At 42.4% G+C, this 20,552-nt stretch overlaps 1 protein-coding gene across 2 annotated transcripts in view; it reads right to left on the reverse strand.

Moving 5' to 3' along the window:
• The window catches only part of MCC (MCC regulator of WNT signaling pathway), a 535,647-nt gene that overhangs the window by 96,126 nt on the left and 418,969 nt on the right, over positions 1-20,552 (reverse strand). For both annotated transcript variants that reach the window (XM_049872263.1, XM_049872274.1), the window contains one exon: positions 7,559-7,701. In XM_049872263.1, coding sequence (XP_049728220.1) covers positions 7,559-7,701 — 143 coding nt within the window. The remainder of the gene's footprint in view (positions 1-7,558; positions 7,702-20,552) is intronic.

Genomic DNA, 20,552 nt, shown 5'->3' on the forward strand with positions numbered 1-20,552 from the left:
GTCCTCCACTTTGTGATTGTAATTTTATGTTGAGAGGATCAGAGTGGGATTATAACACTACCCTTACTCAGGTCACCTCCCTGATCCAATGCAAAGGGAGTTTCCCTGGCGTGGAGCCTGTACCACCTTTTATCTCTCAAGAGACAGAAGGAAAGGGAAGCAAGCAGAGAATTGGGGACCTCATACCACCAAGAAAGCAGCACCAGGAGCAGAGCGTGTCCTTTAGACATTGGGTCCCTGTGCCTGAGAAGCTCCTCAACCGTGGGAAGGTTGAAGACAAGGACCTTCTTCCAGAGCCGACAGAGAGAAAGCCTTCCCTTGGAGCTGACACCCTGAATTTGGACTTTTAGCCTACTTTACTGTGAGAAAATAAATTTCTCTTTTTTAAAGCTATCTACTTGTGGTACTTCTGTTATAGCAGCACTAGATGACTAAAACAGAGGCCTTCCCTGGCTGCTCTATCTAGAGCAGTACAACATCTACTCCATCCCCTACACAGTCACTCTCTTCCCTTTCCCTGCGGTATTTTTCTTCACAGTAATTAGTACTACCTGATGATAGACTGTGTTTGTGTTTATTTAGTTATGTATTATCAGTGTTGCTATGACGCTGAACAGGTTTCAGCAGAGCTTCCAGACCAAGATGGACTAGGAAGAAAGGCCTGGCAGTCTACTTCCAAAATTCTGCCAATGACAACCCTATGGATCACAACAGGGCAATCCCCAACTGATCATGGGGATGGTGTAGGACTGGGCAGCATTTTGGTCCATTGTGCATGGGTCGGCTCGGGTCTGACTCCATGGCAGCCAACCACAACAGCAATCTGTCTCTCACACTGGAGTACAGGCTCTGTGCAGGCAGGGGCTTAAACTCTCTTGTTCACCAGCCTAACAGTGCCTGCACATAGGAAGGGCTTAAATATTTGAGTAGCAATGAATGTTACCTTAGAGCTCATAGTTCTTTGGAAGATGCAGACGAGTAAATAAGAAACGACAAACAGTGGAGTAAGGACCAGAACAGAAAGCATAGAGGGAGCCCCTAGTGTCAACCTCAGACAGGAGCATCAGAGAAAGCCCAGGTAAGCAGAAATCTGAGGGATGAAGAGAAGCATGCAGGTGAAGAGGAGGGGGTGGCAGAGAGGATTCTGGGCAGAAGGGCAGCCCTGCCAGGTCCCTGAGGAGGGCAGGCACTTGGGGACAGCTACTGGGGAGTTCATTAAGGCTCTCACACAAAGTGCAGTCAATGTGTTTGTTAATCGGAACTGGACATCTGCCTCTCCTTGTTCGTTTGCCATTTTCCAATTAAATTGCTTCAATAGGGAAAAAAGCTTCCATATATAAACACCATTATAGGAAATCATTAAAAAGCAGCCATTTCATTACGGTTGCTATATTTGCAAACCTGCATTAAGGAACCAGAGGTTTTTTTTGAGCTGGATTTTATATGCAGAGTTTGCCACGATGTATTTGCGGATCTCTTTTAAAGATAACAGGAATAAGTCCAGCCTATTTACTTCTTTTTATTTACTTCATCAAAAAAGCACTTTTCTGCTATATTCAAACTCTACCCATCACAGCCAGGCTGACCTTTCAGTAAGCTGACTTCTGAGCACTCATGGAAGGGCCTGGAGACGCAAACCAGCAACTTAGAAAGTACTTGACTCACTAAAACACGTTGTTTTATAAAGGAGAAAGGGCCCTGGCCTCTGTCACGTTGCATCTTAAATAAATTGGGTTAAGCCTGGTCACACAATTGTTTGGAAAACAAAGGTAACAAAGCTAAGGTAGAAACTGTGGCTTGGGATCTTTATTTCCTCAATTTGGCGAAGAGTTCCAGTTAAAAGAAAGGCTGGATATAATAGCTAACGTGCTTTGCTGACTTACTCTGTGTCTGGCAATGACATACATCCTCACATTTAATCTCCAACCTTGAAGGAGGCCCTGTTAGTTTCCTCACCTGTTAAATCAGGGTAACAAAGTTCAGAGAGGGGTAATAATTTCTCCAAGGCCACACAGCTAAGAAGTTCTTTTTGTTGTTGCTGCCAAGTGTTTCTGCAGATGGCTTTGCCTTTACAGTTCCCTGTTTAATCGGTAAAACATGCCTGTGGTTGGTGTGCTACTACTGCAATCCTTTGAGGTCTCTAGTGCTGATGGGGGAATTGAGGGAGCAGCTGTGTGATCACAAACACCTGGCTTAATAGCAGAGTGTTTGTGGTTAAACGAGATTTCGCAGATCTCCATATTAGAAACAACACTCAGACCAAATTATTCTGGGCATTGCAACAGAGCAGAGTGCAGACGTGTGTACCACGGGCTCACTGCATCATGCGTGTCAGAGCATGTTTAGTGTACTCTCCAGCAGGCGGTTTTCCCAAGTCTGTTAACAGAACAGCAAAACTTGTCTGGAGCAATTGTTTGTAAAACAAACAAAATCCTTTGTCGGATAGGCCTCTGCATTAGTATTTTGAGATCTCTTCTGGTTTTTGGTGAGAAATTATTTTTCTGGGATTTAGCAATACTAAACAATTATTCCTTCTGGTTGAAAGGAAGTGTAAGATACCTTACTTGGGTGCTGGTGCTATCATTTAGATGTTTCCTCAGTAGCAGTTTTTGGAGTTCTGGCTTTTTGGCACAGCTATGACTATGAAATGTGTTTAACATTAAAGCCAGCCTTTCCTGGCTTAATGGCTGATGAGGCTTAATGGCTTCAGGAAAAATGTTTAGATGTGTCAAATAGTTGCTAAGAGCGGGGATGGGGAGCGGGTAACAGGGCAGGGAAAAGGAGCCCTGTCTTTTCCAACAACAATTTCTGTAGACTTGGGGAGAGTGTTTACCAAAGGCAAGGCAGTGTGCTTCCAAGTTTCAGCTTGGCAGAGGCCTAGGCGCAACTTTCTCTGGTTGACCGGCTTCTGGGTTTGTCTGACACCAGCCGCCTCTGCCATGCTGCCCAAGTTCAATCCCAAATTCAATCCATGCTGCCAAATTCAATCCCAAGGATCATACTTGTGTACCTACTGTATACTGGTGGGGAAACTGGTGCCACATTCACCCTGGCCGCCAAGATTGGTCCCCTGGGTCTGTCTCCCAAAAAGGCTTGGTACATTGCCGGAGCACTTAGTGACTGGATTATGCTGAAACTGAGCAGTTAGAACAGAAGGCCCTCATTCCTTCACCATATTTAAGAATACCCACCATATTCTGCCTCTGCCCTGATCATCAAAGCCCTCAAAGAACTCAGAAACAGGAAGAAGCAGAAAAATATTAAACACAGTGGAAATACCTCTTTGGATGAGATTGTCAATGCTGCTTGACAGATGCGACACCAATCTTTAGCCAGAGAACTCTTTAGAACCATTAAAGAGATCCAGGGGACAGCCTGGAGCCCAAGAGTGCAGTGGTTAAGAGTTCGGCTGCTAACCAAAAGGTTAGTAGTTTGAATCCACCAGCTGCTCCTTGGAAACCCTATAGGGTCCTTCTACTTCGTCCTACAGGGGCACTGTGAGTCGGAATCGACTCCACGGCAACTGACTTGGTTTTTGTTTTTTTTGCAGACAGCCTAACCTGTGGAGTACAGTGCTGACGGGCTCTGCCCTCCTGACATCACAGACAACATCAACTGTGGTGCGGAGGAATCTCAGCTAAGAACTACAAAGAGAAATATTTCAATAAAGATTCATTTAATAACAACCCTCACTTTCCCCTCCCTTCCCCACCCCTCCACCCCTACCCCCTCTCCCCCAAAAAGGGCAAGGCAGCCTATTTGGAGAATACTTGCTTTTTGTGAGGAATGAGGTGGCTAGGTAGTCAATTATCCTCCAGCAAAGATTTTTAAAAAGAGAATCAGAGTACTTGTAACCTGATTCTGCAACTTCGAGGAAGCAGTCCACAGGTTGTAAAGGTTACAGGAGACTGAAAATAACACCCTAACCAGTTGATGCAACAAATCAAAGCCCTTTGTTACCTTTTTTCTTCTCCTTACTTTAACTGGGCAACTTAATTTCTCCCAAGAGGTCCGAGATGCTATTGGTTATCTCTGAGAACCAGATCCAGGGCAAGGCTTTGAAATTTGGAAAACTGATTCACTGGAGCATTCTCTGAGGTGACTGTGTGCTTTCGCTCAGAGATCTGAGCCTGAATAAACAAGACCTGTCTGCAAGTTAGCACAGTTCAAGTGCTAACATTCAGTCCACTTAAAATCATTCGGGAACTTTCTTTCAGTAACCAGGGCTGAGAGCAGTAAGTTATTGATCCACTTCAGTTTATGTCACTTTAGAATATTTCCTGTATATTCTAGTGTTGAATAATTTTTCAGTCCCCAAATAGACTTGGGGTATAAACTGGAATTAGAAAGGGATCAATCTTCAACATTTATTCAAAATAAGCTTCCATTACTGTTGGGATTCATGAATCCCTTTTCTAATATGAACAGTCTTTGTTTTCCAAACAGACCGTATCTCCTAAGGTTGGTTGTTATTTTGGTTGCTGGAAACTCATGACATATTTTCTCTTAAAACCAGCATCATAAAGGAATGTTAGCTACTAAGATGAGCCTCCGACAACCTATCTGATCTATAAGGTAAATGAAGTATGGGGCCTTAGTAGTGTTATTACCGACCCCAACCATCATTGCGAACATTGTCTCTATGAGGAAGCACTTTGTAGACCACATTTGGATGCCAGAGACACATCTTCCCTCTCTCTTGGCTATTGAGAAACTCTCTCACTCCTGCCCCAGTGAGAGCCGCAGGGCCCAAGAGAAGCACTGATTGCAGGCTTACTGCACAACAGCACTGTCCTCTAAGTTGGCTAGAGACAACCTCCCTGAAGAGGGGGCTCTGGAGCCGAGCTGGGTGATCCGGCCACTGAGAAAGGACCATTTTGGGCAGAACTTAGTGAACCTGGGGGAGAGTGGTCAGAGGTGAGGACCAAGAGCTGGGCAGGGTCCACTGATGGAGACGGCTGGAGACAGTTTCAGCCTGAAGCTTGCAGGGGCCCCTTCACTCCTCAGTACATTTCTGCCTGGTTAATGCTGGTTAATGCTGGTAGCAGAACACAGCTCTCAATAACCTCGGTTTTATTTGGCCTCAGCAGCAATCATACTGCTGACTACTTCTGATGATCTTATTCCTTCTCTGCACCGCTGACTTTGAGGACTTCGCTCTCCCCATTTTCTTCCTACATCTTTCGCTGATTGATTGGTTGGTTGGTTGGTTGGTTGATTCACTTATTTATTCCAACAAGTATTTTTAGAACAGATACTACATACCAGGCACCGTGGCAAGCTCTGGTGATATACTAGCACATAAAACAAACCTGTGTTTCTGCCCAGTGGAGTTTAGTGGGAGAGATGGTCAAGCAAATAAATATAAACACATGATTTAAAATTTCAGCGGGATATAAGAAAACAAAATGGGGCAGTGACTGGGCCAGCACAGGAACTTGCTTTCTGAGGCGTTGCTTTTAAACTGAGACGGAAATGATGAGAGCTGCATTTCTGCCAAGAGCTCCTGCTGAGTCTCCTTATTGGCTCCTGTCCCCAGGGTGCAGTCCTGGGCTCTCTCCACTTCTCACTCTACTGATCAGCAGCCATGGCTTCAGTTACCAGCCACAAACATCCTGATGTTTCCCAACTGCTTTTCTTCAGCCCAGACCTCTCCTCTTAGTTTCTTATCTGTATACCTACCGCTTCCTAAGCATCTCCATCTGGAACTCTTCACACACATCAAATTCATGACTAAATCAAAACACATTATCTCTACTACCGTCCCCTCCTGATAAAGCAAAACAAAAGTCAAAGCAACCTAGTCCTTTCGCCATGCTCCCATTTTGGTGACTGGCCGCATTGTCTATCAGTTATGCAAACTCCCACTTCCTGCCTAACCCTGTTTCCCAGCCCTTTAGCAAATCTTGTCAATTTCACACCTTTTCTACACCTAATCCTACCACCCTAATCCTAGCAACAATTTTGCCCACCTAGACTTTTGCAATGGTTTTCTAGTCGGCCTCTCCCATTCCCTCTTGATCTTTCTCTACACTACAGAAAGAATGATTGATTTGAAATGAAAATCTAATCATCTCCTCCCCTCCCCCAACTATTTAAAATCTTTCCATAGCTTCCTATAGGTTTTTGGATAAAGGCCAAAGTCTCTAACAAGGGCTACAAGACTGTGTGATCAAGCCTCTACTTCTTCAGCCTCTATCTCACATCTCTCTGCCCTCAAGCTACAACACTTCTCTCCTCCTTGAATTTACTCTGCATACAAGACAAAAAAAAAAAAAAAAAATTTTTTTTTTTATAAGACCCTGACCCCCACCCGTGGCTGAATGCTATCTCTTCTGGATTTCAGCCCAAATGCTAAGACTTGAAGAAGCCTTCCTGGAACCATTCTGAACCAAATTCCTTTGATACACTCTTCTGCTACTATGCTCCTTGATGTTGAGATGCAGTAAAACAGATGGAGGTAGAAAGGGTGTAAAATTGGCAAGATTTGCTAACGGATTGGAAACAGAGGGTGAGGGAGGAAGCATGTGTGTGTGTGGGGGGGGGGTGGGGGGAGTTCCCATAAATGTAATAGTCTCTTTCCCCAACTAAACTTTAAGTTCCATGAAAGCCACACTGTATTTATTCTTCCAACTCCTGGTTCTTCTTCTAGCTCTCCCTACATGTGAACATTTCCTAAGATATGGTGCTCCTCCTTTTGACTCCTAGCCTTTACAACCAGAGAGGTCTCTTTAGTTCAGATGACCTCAAATACTGTTATCCTCAACCCCAATCTCTCTCCAAAGATCAAGGTAGGCATTTCCAACTAGACCGGTGGTTTTGCTACATTTTGAATGGAAACTACAGAACATTTTATTTGGCAAACTAGTACAGACACACACACAACTAATAAATTTCATGAAACAAAACTGTCACTATTTTTCCTGTCCTATTTAATTTTTTTTTTTCATATAATTTCAAGAGCCACTAATGGGTCATGACCTGTAGTTTAAAACACACTGTACTAGATATTTCTACATGGACATTTCCCCTCAATCTCAAACATATTATATCTATTTCCCAACTCATTTCTCAATCAAGCCTCCTTACTAAGGAGTATGATCAATCTCTTAGTCACTCTGGATCAACATGTTAGAATCATTTTGGACTCCTCTTTCTTACCCAACAGTTGCTAAAAACCAGTTGGTTCTTTCACTGCAATGTGTTGCCATCCCTCCCATCTTTTCCATCCTCACCACTTTAGTTCAGATTTTACTGTAACTTGGAATGCTTGCTGCAGTAACTTCTTAACTAGTTCCCTGCTTCCGGAATTTTCAATTAGAGGTGACATATGTTTGAAATCACAAACATATCAGAACAGAGGTCTAATTTAGCTCTCCAGTTCCACTCTAACCAACAAACTAGTATGTATCCCAGGGACTGAAATGGATGTGCCTTCATCCACTCACCAGACTTCTTGAATTATTTATTTTAATTCAGCCTGCCTCACATTTCTTAAAATTCTTGTCACAATCCAGAGGCCAAACTCTGGCTTAGTGGTAATGTAAGGCAGACTTACCCATGTCAGCAGTGACCATGGTAGACTGGTTTTCGGGGATGGAGACAGAGGTCTGGTCTTGGTCCATGCTTCGAGAGTCCTCATTGACCTCGTGTTGGCTCTGACTGAGCTCTGACCGCAGTTCTGAGTACTCATCTTCCTCCCTGAGAAAAAAAAAAGGAGAGTCAGCCACCACTGACAGAGGATGTAAGACAAATCCATAGAGAATATGTCTTTTAAAGACAAGAAGGAGACATTCAGAGAGAAGACAAACAGATCTTCCTCCAAAACACATGGACCAGGCTTCCTTTCAGGTCAATTAGATGGTCGCATCTATGGTCGGTGTGTGAAACTGAAAGGCTGCTTCGGTGTCCTCATACTTACTTGTGTATAGATTCATCTATCAGCCCACTGGAAACTTTTTCCCCTTCAAAGATTTCCTCAAGAAATCAGATTTCTTCGCTTCTCAGATTCTGGGATGAAAAAAACTGATAAAGCTACTAGTACTGAGGTACAGTAAGAAAAAAAAACCAAGCAGAGTCTGATGAACAGAGTGGCACACCCCATCACCTGGAGGGCCCCACTGGTGGGCTTTCTTCTTGAAAGAGTACACACAGAGATGCTGGGGCTGGAGGTACTGGAAAACTTGCACCTGTCTGTGTAGGCCTCACTGGGTCCTTTGAAACATAAATGGATCAGTAAGTCTAAGAAATACCACACTTACTTTCCCCAAAGAAAGTCGGTAAGATCAGAGGGATGGAAAAGAGGAAGGGGTAAGGACAAAAAATGAGAGACAGAATACCGCTCAAAGGTCTATTTCCTTCAACTTGCATTTGCTAACAGGAGGCCAACATTTAAATGCAGCCACATTGCATTTTCACATGTATACCTAATGCATTCTCTGTCCTTCACAGATTCCCAGACCTTTAGTTCCTGAATTGTACTATTAGCATGCCAGGAAAACTGAGAACTGGGGTATGTATTTCAAAGCACATGCATCTCCCCCTCCCTGACCACCACTACACACTGGACATAAACCAAAAAAAAACCAAACCCGTTGCCGTTGAGTCAATTCCGACTCATAGCGACCCTATAGGACAGAGTAGAACCGCCCCATAGAGTTTCCAAGGAGACCCTGGTGGATTTGAACTGCCAACCTTCAGGTTAGCAGCCATAGCACTTAACCACTATGCCACCAGAGTTTCCATACATTGGACATAGGTATAAAAAAAAAACCCATTGCCATCCAATCTATTCTGACTCACAGCAACCCTATAGGATGGAATAGAACTGCCACATAGGGTTCCCAAGGAGCTCCTGGTGGAATTGAACTGTGGACCTTTTGGTTAACAGCCATAGCTTATAACCACTATGCCACCAGGGTTTCCAGGTATGGAGAGGGCAAAATCAACCCTCTTTCAAGTATTTATTTTACAAATGGGCCAGAAAAGAAAGCAGTCAGGGGATTAATTGTGGATTTGGGAAGCCCACCGGTGTGTGCTCAGCCCCAAGGGGAGGATGTCTGTGAAGAAATCTCGGAAGAGGTGAAATCCTCTCAGCCTGGCATTCATTGTAAGTTCTCAACAACCACAGGGACAGAAAGTCTAGAGTCTTGGGTTTTGGGTAGACCAAGATGATAAGTGGTGATCACTGAGGTTGGGGAAAAGCAAGTGCCATTTTAAACTGGGGAGATGGATCTATAAATTAGAGAAAAGTGAAGACTCTCCAGAGTTCTTGGTTCTCTTAAGAAATCAACAGCTTCCCCCGGGTGTGATTCAGATGAGTCCTTGCTTTCTTAGGCATTTTTAATAAAAGACAAGTAGAAATCTAGGAAGACTTTTAAAAGATAGAAAGCCCCCAGCTATGCAAAATATGAATTAGAATGGGAGTGGTAAAGACAAACAATACAGGTTACTGTTCCATGAATAAGTTAATTATTAGACATCTCATCTGCCAAAGCCAACTATAATTAGCTTTAGGAACAAAAACAATCAAAAAGTACTCTTAAGAGTCACCTTTTTGGTATAGAGGGTAATTGTTTGTGCACTGATACATCAGCTTTCCTTTCAGTCAGCACTTAAAATTCTGATTTTAGTTAACAGGAAATTGTGTGCATGATGAATAAATTACCTTTGTGGCATGGCCAATGTAATCAGCTTCTGCTTGGCTGAGGATGTTTACAGCCAAGAAAGCTAATGATAAATGCTGCTGCTGTTTCCCTGGTATAAATGGCATTTATAAAATCTTTAATAGCCACCTTGGCAGGGTCCAAATCATATAGTGCCTGCCAAATCTCCTCCTTTGTACTGAATTATTTCCAGGGATTATTGGGATGAACTTTGTAAAAGAATGAATAGGGAAGGGGCTGGAAAGGGAAGCTGTTGATTATAGGAAACAATCCCTCCTGAGGTCAGAACACAGTCTGAAGGAGAATTATACCTCACAAGAAATATCATCTTAGAAGGCTTTCAGTGGAATGAAATTCAAACTAAGGTTCCCCATTCAAAATATTTGAGCGCCAAAACAAGGATAGGAAAGCACAGACTAGCTGGATTTGTCTTCCAGGAAAGAAACATGTTCACAACCCATTCTAACCTAGGAAGGATGCTGTGGGTGAATACAGGAGGGGCGTCTGGGGCTGCCGGTGTCGGTAGTGACCAGGGAAGACCTCCTGGATGAAGCAAGATCAAGATGAGTGCAAGGCAAGTAGCTTTTAGATATGTCCTGAGGGTGGAAGGGCACACGCAAAGGCTCAGAGTTGTGAAGGTATGTAGCTACATAAGTATAAGTGGTTCAGTATGACTGAAACCAAAATGGGGTGCAGAATGGAAAAATGAGGCTGGAGAAGCACTCAGGGACCTCAAGACCAAGGATGCTTTTCTGCTAAGCTAAGAGGCTCAAGCTTGATCCTGAAAGTATTTGGAGGCTACTGAGGATCTCCCAGCAGAGCAACATGGTCAGATTGTGATTTAATCTGGTGGCTATGGAGAAAAGACTTAAGGAGGCCAAGGATAGTGACTGCAAGATTCCAGGCAAGAAATGATACAGGCCTTACCTCAGTGACTTGCCCAGGGGTATGTAATTACAGAAGTGACAGTGGGTAGCAAGGAGGAGGCAGGTTCAAGAGATATTTAGGAGGTAGCATCCATGGGACCCTGGATGTTAGAGATGGTGAGAAAGGTTCCAGGGATGACTCCAAGGTTTCAGGGTAGATGGTGAACCTTGGAAGAGGGAGGATCTCAAAAGGAAATCATGGGTGGGAAGAAATACTCTGGACAGAGAAAACAGACTGTGAGAAAGCTCAGGGCCTGCTGGAGGAGAGGCAACAAAAACACATGCAAGTAAAGCAAATAGTACTCGGAGGTGGAAAGCTACCTTGCAAAAACATCAGGGAGCATTTTGAGAACTAGTTATAAAAGAGTTAAACTGAGTAAATGTTAGAAAGTTTGCTCAAATGTGTTGTTTCTCCCATTGACTTTGGCAAAACACCATGCAGTTGCATATTCATCTTGTCTCCCACCCGCATCATTCCTTAAACGAGGTTGGAGCCCGGGACTGGAAAACAGCAAAGCTAATTGTCTCAGGGCCTGTTGGGAGTCAACCTGGGATCACAGCATAGATAACCAACTGATGCTCAGGGGCTTCCTCTCTCTCCTCTATTATGCAGAAGCACTGGTCCATCAAGAGTGATGGGACACAGATGTCAAAAATACTCTAAGGGCATTTTTTCACAAAGACACAAATCCGAGGTGCACTTGCCAGGCTGCTCTACGCCGCAGGGAGTCACCGACCTAGTGATGGTGTCTAGCTGACCACACAGCATCAGCATCTCAAAGTGACTGCACTGATTCCCTTCTTTTGTACATAGTAGTAACTCCTGTCAAGTGATAAATTACTTCTTTGGGGGAAAAAGTACCTCCCAAAAGAACACCAACTGCTAATGCTGATGATCAAAAAGAAGACAAAGTGGAAAGGTCCAAGAAATGATCATTTTAAATCAGACAACTAGAAGCTTTGTTAGACTGATGAATGTGGATAATTATATGCTATTGTGGTAGTTTCATAATTAGGGAATTATAAAGTTCTCAGGTATTTTTCTTCGGAACATAAAAGGTCATCTCACAGTATTTTAAACGTGTATTATTTGATTCACTTAGAAGCATCTGTAAAGTGTGTTCTCGTCATTCTACCTAGAGTTGCAATAATAATGCTGCTAGCTTTGGAAACCCTGGGGTATAGTGGTTAAGAGCTATGGGTGCTAGCCAAGAGGTCGGCAGTTCGAATCCACCAAGCGCTCCTTGGAAACTCTACGGGGCAGTTCTACTGTCCTATATGGTCGCTATGTGTCACAATCAACTTGATGGCAGTGGGTTTGGTTTTGGTTTGCTAGCTTCAAAAAGAAAGAAAAAGCTTCTAAGGAGGCAGGCATTGCACACACACACCTCTGTAATCACTGGCAGGGGCAGAAAAGTCACTAACTGTTCAAACTGGAAGTGATCTTAGAGACCATCTCACCTAGGATGGGTACCTTTATTTTATAAATGAGATAAACGAGGCCTCAAGAGGCAAAGTGACTTATACAGGATTATGTAATGAGTTAGTAGCGCAGCCTAAGTCCTTTCTAAATTTAGTACCAATGAAACAGCCATCTACTACTGTGGCTCAAGAAAAATATTTTTTATTGTTCTTTATTTTTAAAGATCATGTCTCGTTATTCATTATGGGTGAAAGGAACCAATCAGAAAAGGGAAAAGTCAGTGAAAGTATAACTCTCACCTGCTGTGCAGACTTCAAGCTGAAGTATTATGAAGTCTGCAGCATTTGATAAAATATCATATATCATTAGCTATCCTTATAAAAAAAAAAAAATTATAGCTACTCTATTTTCGGCACACACTCATGCCTTGTCACTGGAGAGGAGTAATCTGTGAAGAAGATCCAGGGGAGACAACTGTCTTCCTTGGCAACAGTCAGTCAACTGTGGGCAGCCAACCCAGCCTACCTGGCCTGGTGTTTTTTATTGAACCACATTCTGTCATTCTTAAAATTAGAGGTAGTCTTTCCCTGAAATGGCTGTCATTCTTTTAAAGAACAAAGAATTTTTATAGATAATAAGGAGGAAAAGTATTCCTTTCAGTACCCTCAGAAGATCTGTACCAGGAAAGAAGTGATGAGTCAAGCACTATCCCTCTTGGAATTCTACTTGCTCGTGCATTTTCCATTGAGCTGACAGAAAGATCTGACTCATGCATGAGTCTTTTGGTGAATAAGTGAACAAACAGGATTTTGAAATGCTCTCCTCTGTATGTAATAATCTGTCGTTATCAATTTAGTGCCAGTTTTAACAAGATCTAATTGATACGGAATCCAAATTCAAGAACTTCCAAATAGTGAACAAGGGTTTAATATACCGCATACAGGAATACTGTATATATATATGTATATCAGCAAATGGTTATTGCTCAGCTACTAACCAAAAAAACTGGAGGTTCAAGCCTACTCAGAGATGCGTTGAAAGAATGGCCTGACAATCTACAATCTACTCCCACAAAGTCAGCCATTGAAAACACTTGGAGAACAGCTCTACTCTGACGCATATGGGGTTGCCATGAGTCAGAATCAACTCCACAGCTATTGGTTAAATTGATACGCACATACATATATTTATTTATTACTTCTTAGGCCATAAATAAATCAGAACACCATGTTTTGTTGGGAGATAAAGAGGCTTTGGCTGCACTGTGTTTGAAATGCAGGAACATCAAATGGACAGATCCAGCATGCAGGTTAAAGTGTGGGCCTAAAGATCAGGAGAGAGATCAGGCTCACAGGGGCGGGTCTGAAGTCTTAAAGGTCAGATTATATTACAGTAGATGGAGACTTTGGATATTATCTCAGTCCCAAAATGAGGGGCATTTTGGAGACAAGGAAGCTGGGGCCCAGAAGGGTTAACTGCTATGCCTATGGTCATACACCTAGAAGGCTGCTTCCATTCAAAGTAAAGGTGTGGAGAGGAGTGCCCAGGACAAGAGCCGAGGTTGAGGATAGATGCCAAGGAAAGAAGAGAAGACCCAGGAATGACGGGTCCTAGAGGTTTGAGAAGAACACATCAGAAGGAAAGGAGAACTTAAGGTAAAGTGCTGTAGAAAATGACCTGTAACAAGAAAAAGCCATTGGATTTTGCAGTTAAGAAATCATTGGTGATTTTAAAAAAAAACGTTTCAGTAAACTGTCAGGGTCAGAAGCCAGGCAGCAGTGGGCTAAAGAACAAACTGGAAATGAAGCAGAAAACATGGACTACTCATGAGAGCTGGCAGTGAAAGGCTCATGTTATGAGAGTAGCTTATGGGAAAAGAAAATAATCTCCCTGGGAAACAAAAGATCTCATGTTTAATTCGTTTAGACTTATTTTTTCAGATTTAAAGTGAACTACTGATGTACTTTTTTTTTTAATGATTTATTTTTGTTGTTGTTGAAAATATACACAGCAGCATATATACCATTTCTACATGTACAATTCAGCGACATTGATTACATTCTCCAAGTTGTGCAAACATTCTCACCCTCTTTTTCTGAATTGTTTCTCCACCGCTAACATAAACTTACTGCCCCCTAAGGTTTCTATCTAACTTTTTGAATTGGCTGTGGTCAATTTGATCCTATATATATAGTTCTTAAAAGAGCACAATTCTCAAGGCAGACATTCTTTACTAATTAAAAAAAAAAAACCCATTGCTGTTGAATCAGTTCAGACTTATAGCAACCCTATAGGACAGAGCAGAATTGCCCCATATGATGTGCTTTTCCATTTTCCCCATCCTATTATATAATCTCCCAAGTCAGATGAGCAATAATAATAATAATAAAAGCCACTTATATTTACAACAATGACAAAAAAAAAAAAAAAGAGTAGCTGCTGAGGCTGCTTATGTATAACCAAACACCTCAAGGGATTTGGTTCCTTGGTTTAGAGTCATAGTTTCATGGGATATCCCAGTTAATTTGCCTACTAATGCATTTAGTGGTTCTGTTCTACCTCCTGGTTCGTTGCATAGTGCCTGGAGCCTAAAAAGCTTGCAAGTGGCCATCCAAGGCACAATTGGTCGCTATTCACCTGGAGCAACAGAGGAAGAAGGAGAGTCAAGAATAGGAGAAAGATATGGAATGTGCAGCTAATTGCCTTCTTTGCTATGAGACCAGAAGAACTGGATGGTACCTGGCTACCATTACTGAATGTTTTGATCAAAGATGGCATAGAAGAACCCTAATCAAAAGGGGGAAAATGTAGAACAGAATTTCAAATTCTCATTGACTCTGGACTTTCTGGAGCCATAGAGGGTGGATAAGCCCCTGAAACTATTGTTTTCAGATCATCTTTAAACCTTAAACCAAAAATATCCCTGAAGTCATCTCAAAAGTGAACTATAGTTTAGCTTAACTAAAAGAGGTTGGCCTTGAGAATTATGCTCATTTAAGATCTACCTACAATGGATAAAATTAACAACAGCAACTGGAAAGATTAGATAAGAACCTTAGGGAGCATGGTGTATGTTAATGAAGGAGTTTATGTTAATGAAAGAGGAATACCTCAGAAGATGAGGGAGAGAATGGTAGCACAATCCCAAGAATGTAATCAATGTCACTAAATTGTACATGTAGAAAATGCTGAATTGGTGTATGTTTTGCTGTGTATATTCTCAAGAACAACAAAATAAATGAAGTTTAGGGAAAAAAGCCACTCATAACATATAGTTCAGTAAAAAAGCACATATTAGAAAACACAGTGTACTGTATGACCCAATTTGTGTAAAATACTCATGAATAAAATTTTTACAAGGCCATTTATATACAAAATGCCCAGTGTTTATTTCTAGGAGATGAGGTTTCGGATGCAAAGAAAACAAAAATCCTCACGACGGGCCAATAAGCAACATCATGATAAATGGAGAAAAGACTGAAGTTGTCAAGGATTTCATTTTACTTGGATCCACAGTCAATGACTGTGGAAGCAGCAGTCAAGAAATCAGACAATGCATTGCATTGGACAAATCTGCTGCAAAAGGCCTCTTTAGAGTGTTGAAAAGCAAAGATGTCACTTTGCGGACTAAGGTGTGCCTGACCCAAGCCATGGTGTTTTCAGTTGCTTCATATGCATGTGAAAGCTGGACACTGAATGAGGAAGACCAAAGAATTGACGCCTTTGAATTGTGGTGTTGGCGAGGAATACTGAATGTACCATGGACTGTCAGAGGAATGAACAAATCTGTCTTGGAAGAAGAACAACCAGAATGCTCCTTAGAAGCAAGGATGGTAAGACTACATCTCACATACTTTGGACATGTTATCAGGAGGAATCAGTCCCTGGAGAAGGACATCATGCTTGGTAAAGCAGAAGGTCAGTGGAAAAAAGGCCCTCAACGAGAGGGACTGACACAGTGGCCGCAACAATGGGCTCAAGCATAACAATGATTGCGAGGATGGTGCAGGACTGGGTAGTGTTTTGTTGTGTTGTACACAGGGTCACTACGAATCGGAACCAACCTGACTGCACTGAACAACAACAACAGGCAGAATCCAGTGAGGAAAACAAACTATGCTGGGTGTTTTAAGTGAAGAAGGGAGGGTGGGTGGAAGCCACCCCGAGCTGTTGTGTTTGCCATCACAGCTGCAGTCATTCAAAGATCAGGAAACTGCTGCTGCCTTCATACCTGGTCCACAGCCCCAGACAGGGCTGCACCTGGCAGTGGAATGAAGAGTCTGGCCAGTCAATGCACCAAAGCCTGTGTCAGCAACCACTGTCATGGCCTGGGGGAGAATGGCTCCCACCTCCCTTCTGTCTTCCAAACCCACGCAAGGACATCTGACTGGTGAAGCTATTTATGTGGTCTGGAAAGTAGTCCTAATGGTCTAGCCCCTTTGATTCTGGGAAGGTTAAATAGATGGGTAGGAATGGACCAAGTGCCAGACAATAACCTCACAGTCTACCCTCTTTGGCCACTCAGCAAACATAAGCACCCTTTTACTCACATTAAAACTTCCAAATTGCAACAGCAATGGCACCAAGCTTCTGTAGCTGTCCCTTGCTCCAATATAAAAGGAAACCATTAGTTATTGTATCCACTGCTACATGATCTTCACTCCTCTTCTATTTCAATGACAAACTCACCTGGATATCGTATAACCTAACTACTAAATTATAACTTTATAATTTATAAACCAACTAAACTTATGTAGGAGTACTGGTGGCACAGTGGTTAAGAGCTCAGCTGTTTACCAGAAGGTTGGCAGTTTGAATCCACAGCCGCTCCTTGGAAACCTTATGGGGCAATTCTGCTCTGTCCTATAGGGTCACTATGAGTCAGATTCGACTTGATGGCAATGGGTTTTGAACATTATGTAAACTCATAGGGGAAAATAAGAGGAAAAAGAAAATTGCCTAGCCTCAAGGTTGGTGGCTTGAACCCACCAACCATTCTGTGACAGAAAAGACCTAGCGATCAGCTCCCATAAAAATTTCAGCCTAGGAAACCCTATGGGGCAGTTTTAGGGCCACTATGTGTTGGAATCAACTCGACGGCATACAACAGAAACAACAACAATATAAAAAAGCAAGAAAATAGCCATCATTTCTGCGAATCCATGTATTCTACCTATGAGAACAGCAGCACCATATACTGCTTCTAGTTGGTAGCATTTACCACATCTCCAGGGCATGGAAAAATGATACCCCTCAGATAGTGTCATAACTAGGCCCAATGGGATGGACTCAGGCCCAAATGCCACTTGCCGCCTGTCCTTCATAAGTCCCCACTCTGACTGGTAGACTTTGGTGGCATTTTGGGTCTCCAGGGACTGCCATCAGCTCAGAGCCAGTGTCCAGTAATGTCCCCAGAATATGGTTATCTCTTTTCCCCATGGCACAGTCACCCTTGTAAGTGGCTGTGTTCTCTTTGAGATGGCTAGAAGGAAGATTTACTGTCCCCAGTTGTGGCAGGGTTGTACACATCTTCCCCTTCATTCAAGGGGCTCTGGATCTGTGAACTGGGTCAGATAAGGGAACTTAATGAGAGACCATGATTTTCGATGGTGGTGGCAAGTCAAGTTCACCAGTTTTTTGTTTGTTTGTCTTACTATAAACAATAAGTAAGACTATAGTAGGTTGCCTATTTATGTCAGTCAGTCCTAGAAACCCCATGACCTATTGTTGTTGTTAGGTGCTGTCGAGTCAGTTCCTACTCAGCAACCGTATGCACAATAGAACGAAACAGTGCCTGGTCCTGTGCCACCCTCACAATTGTTGCTATGCTTGAGCCCATTGTTGCAGCCACTGTGTCAGTTCATCTCATTGAAGATCTTTGTTGTTTTCACTGACCCTCCACTTTACCAAGCATGATGTCCTTCTCCATGGATTGATGCCTCCTGACAACATGTCCAAAGTATGTGAAATTCAGTCTCGCCATCCATGCCTCCAAGGAGCATTCTCGTTGTACTTCTTCCAAGACAGATTTGTTCTTGACCAATTAGCCACTAACAAAGATCCCTACAGGTCAAATCATTTTGATTACTACTCAGACCCTGTTGCCTAATACAGTGACCAAGTCTACATTGATTTCAGCAGTTAAGTGGTATCAAGAACCCCATTTTAACAATGTCATCTCCAACTCAACTTTCCTGATTCCCTAGGCCTCTGGATTCCATCTACATTAAATCAGGGAAGCTCTGGCATTTCAACATCATTTAATGTAGCCCTCAGCAGAGTCCAGGTTTCAGTCACTCAAACTGCCTGAGCTAAATTCTGGATTCAGAATCTTTGGTAGTCATATAAATAAATTCATCATCAATCCAACGCTGTATTCCTCTCTCCCTGGTCTAGAATTCTTAAACCTTAACCCCACACATCCATTTCTATGAAATTAAATTAACAAAATCTTACAAACCTTTTGGCATGTTAGCTGTATCTTTCAAGGTTGGACTTTCTTCTTATCCCACTGGGGCATCTTGGAATTTGACTAATTTTAGGTCTAGAGGAATGGAGGAGGAGAAGGGCATGAAGATATCTGGTATCCCCTTTCAAGGTAAATACCTCCGATATTATTTCAGTCTCTAAGAATGGTAGGACTAGCTTTATCAAGATGGAAAAGAGACTGCTTCTGTTGGAAGGGAAACTCAGTGGTATTTGCACAAGCTAGGTATTTGAAGTCATTTGACTCTACCCAAATATCCCCATTCAAATTCTCAGTTTCATCTTTTTCTATCAATGTTCAATCTTCACGTAAGAGACCTAATGTGGCTGTGAATTCAGCTTACACTGGAATCCAGCAACCTGCAGTATCTAACTCTTGGCTACACTAGCCATGTGGCTATAAGAGATGAAGCAGAAAACATGGACTACTCTGATTGTGACCTGAGATTAAAAATTCAAAACTATGAGCTTGTCATTTTCTTTAAGCAATTCATTATTGCTTAAATGTAGATATACCACAGCTATGTAAACTATTCCCTTTTCAATGTTTTTTTCAGCTTCTGAAATAAATTACTGACTCAAGCCCAGATTGAAAGTAGAAGAGATTCTGTAACAGCATGGCACCTGACTAGAGTGACAATCAATTGTCTAGACCCTGGATATGAGGGCAGTTTGATTTCATCCGAGAAGTTCCAGTGGTGCAGTGGTTAAGTGCTCAGCTGCTAATCAAAAGGTCAGTGGTTTGAATTCACCAGCCATTCTGAGGAAGAAAATATGGCAGTCTGCTTCCATAAAAGATCACAGCCTTGGAAATCCTATGGGCAGTTCTACTCTGTCTAATAGGGTTGTTATGAGTTGGAATCAACTGGATGGCAGTAGGTTTGGGTTTGAGTTCATCCAAGGTGTCTCGTTCCTGCTGTATCAGGCCTATCGCAGCATCTCAGGACCTGAGGTCAAACCAATGTCCTAGAGTCCTTGGGCTGGGGAGCTGCCTTAGCCATTGCAGCTCAGAGGATAAGAAGACCCTTGTCTTGCTGGCCCACACGTCTGCCCATCTTCCAGCCTTGCAGGGCGTCCCCTCAAGGAGGGGCCAGCTCATTTACATAATAAAAACTGGCAGAATCTAATGTGACATCTGCACAGATATAATCTCTCTTAAATAAAAAGTACTAACGAATGTTTATGGTCAAGAAGCTCACTGTATTTTAACATGAAGCAGTTCGGCCATTACATTTAAACATCCTGAAATTGAGTTTTCTAGTTGATGTGTGAGGCATTTTTTTTTTTTCACAACTCACTGAGCCCATTTGCCTTCACCTTCTCAAATGTTTAAAAGAGCAATACGTTTTAATGGAAATTACAAATTTGCCTGTGTCCTCTGTTGGGCTCCTTTACATTTGCTATAATCATTTCTTTAGGCTAAAAATTCTATTCTGCTCATGTATTTCTAACCTACAATCATTCTGAAGACCAGGATACAATTTTAAAGGCTTGAGGTTCCAAATTGGAACATGAAATTTATTGTGTGGCTCCAGCTCAGTGCAAATTTTTCCACAATTATGCCCAAAAAAACAGAGGCCCATCAGTACCCTCATCAAGTAGCCCTGTCATTACTGTTACTTTCAGAGTTGGAAAAAAATGCAGCCAAAGTTTCCTCTGACCCAGGACTTCTAGAGCATGAATTTAAAGTAGCTGCCTCTAAAAATGTTTTAATTGCGGCTTGCACAAACACAGCACAAACAAAGTACCCTTTCTTCAGAAAGGTAGGTGCCAACCACTTGCTTTCCTCAGAGCTGCTCCCTGAGCTCAGCCAGTAAGATAAATGTTCTCATCTCTGGCTCAGCAAGTAATTTAAAGCAATCCCCTCCTCTAAACGAGGGCAGGCAGTCACACCAACTTAGTACTGTCTGCGGGAGATTTAGTGAATGATGAACAAGGAAAGCAGGAACCCTGCCACTTTTTTTTTTTTCATTATGTAAAATTTATTTGTAAATTAGAGTTAAGAGAACAGAAATCACCATATGAAGATAACTATTACTAATATCTTGGTAT

This window comes from Elephas maximus, chromosome 2 (genome assembly GCF_024166365.1).
Source record: "Elephas maximus indicus isolate mEleMax1 chromosome 2, mEleMax1 primary haplotype, whole genome shotgun sequence".
NCBI classification, from domain to species: domain Eukaryota; kingdom Metazoa; phylum Chordata; class Mammalia; order Proboscidea; family Elephantidae; genus Elephas; species Elephas maximus.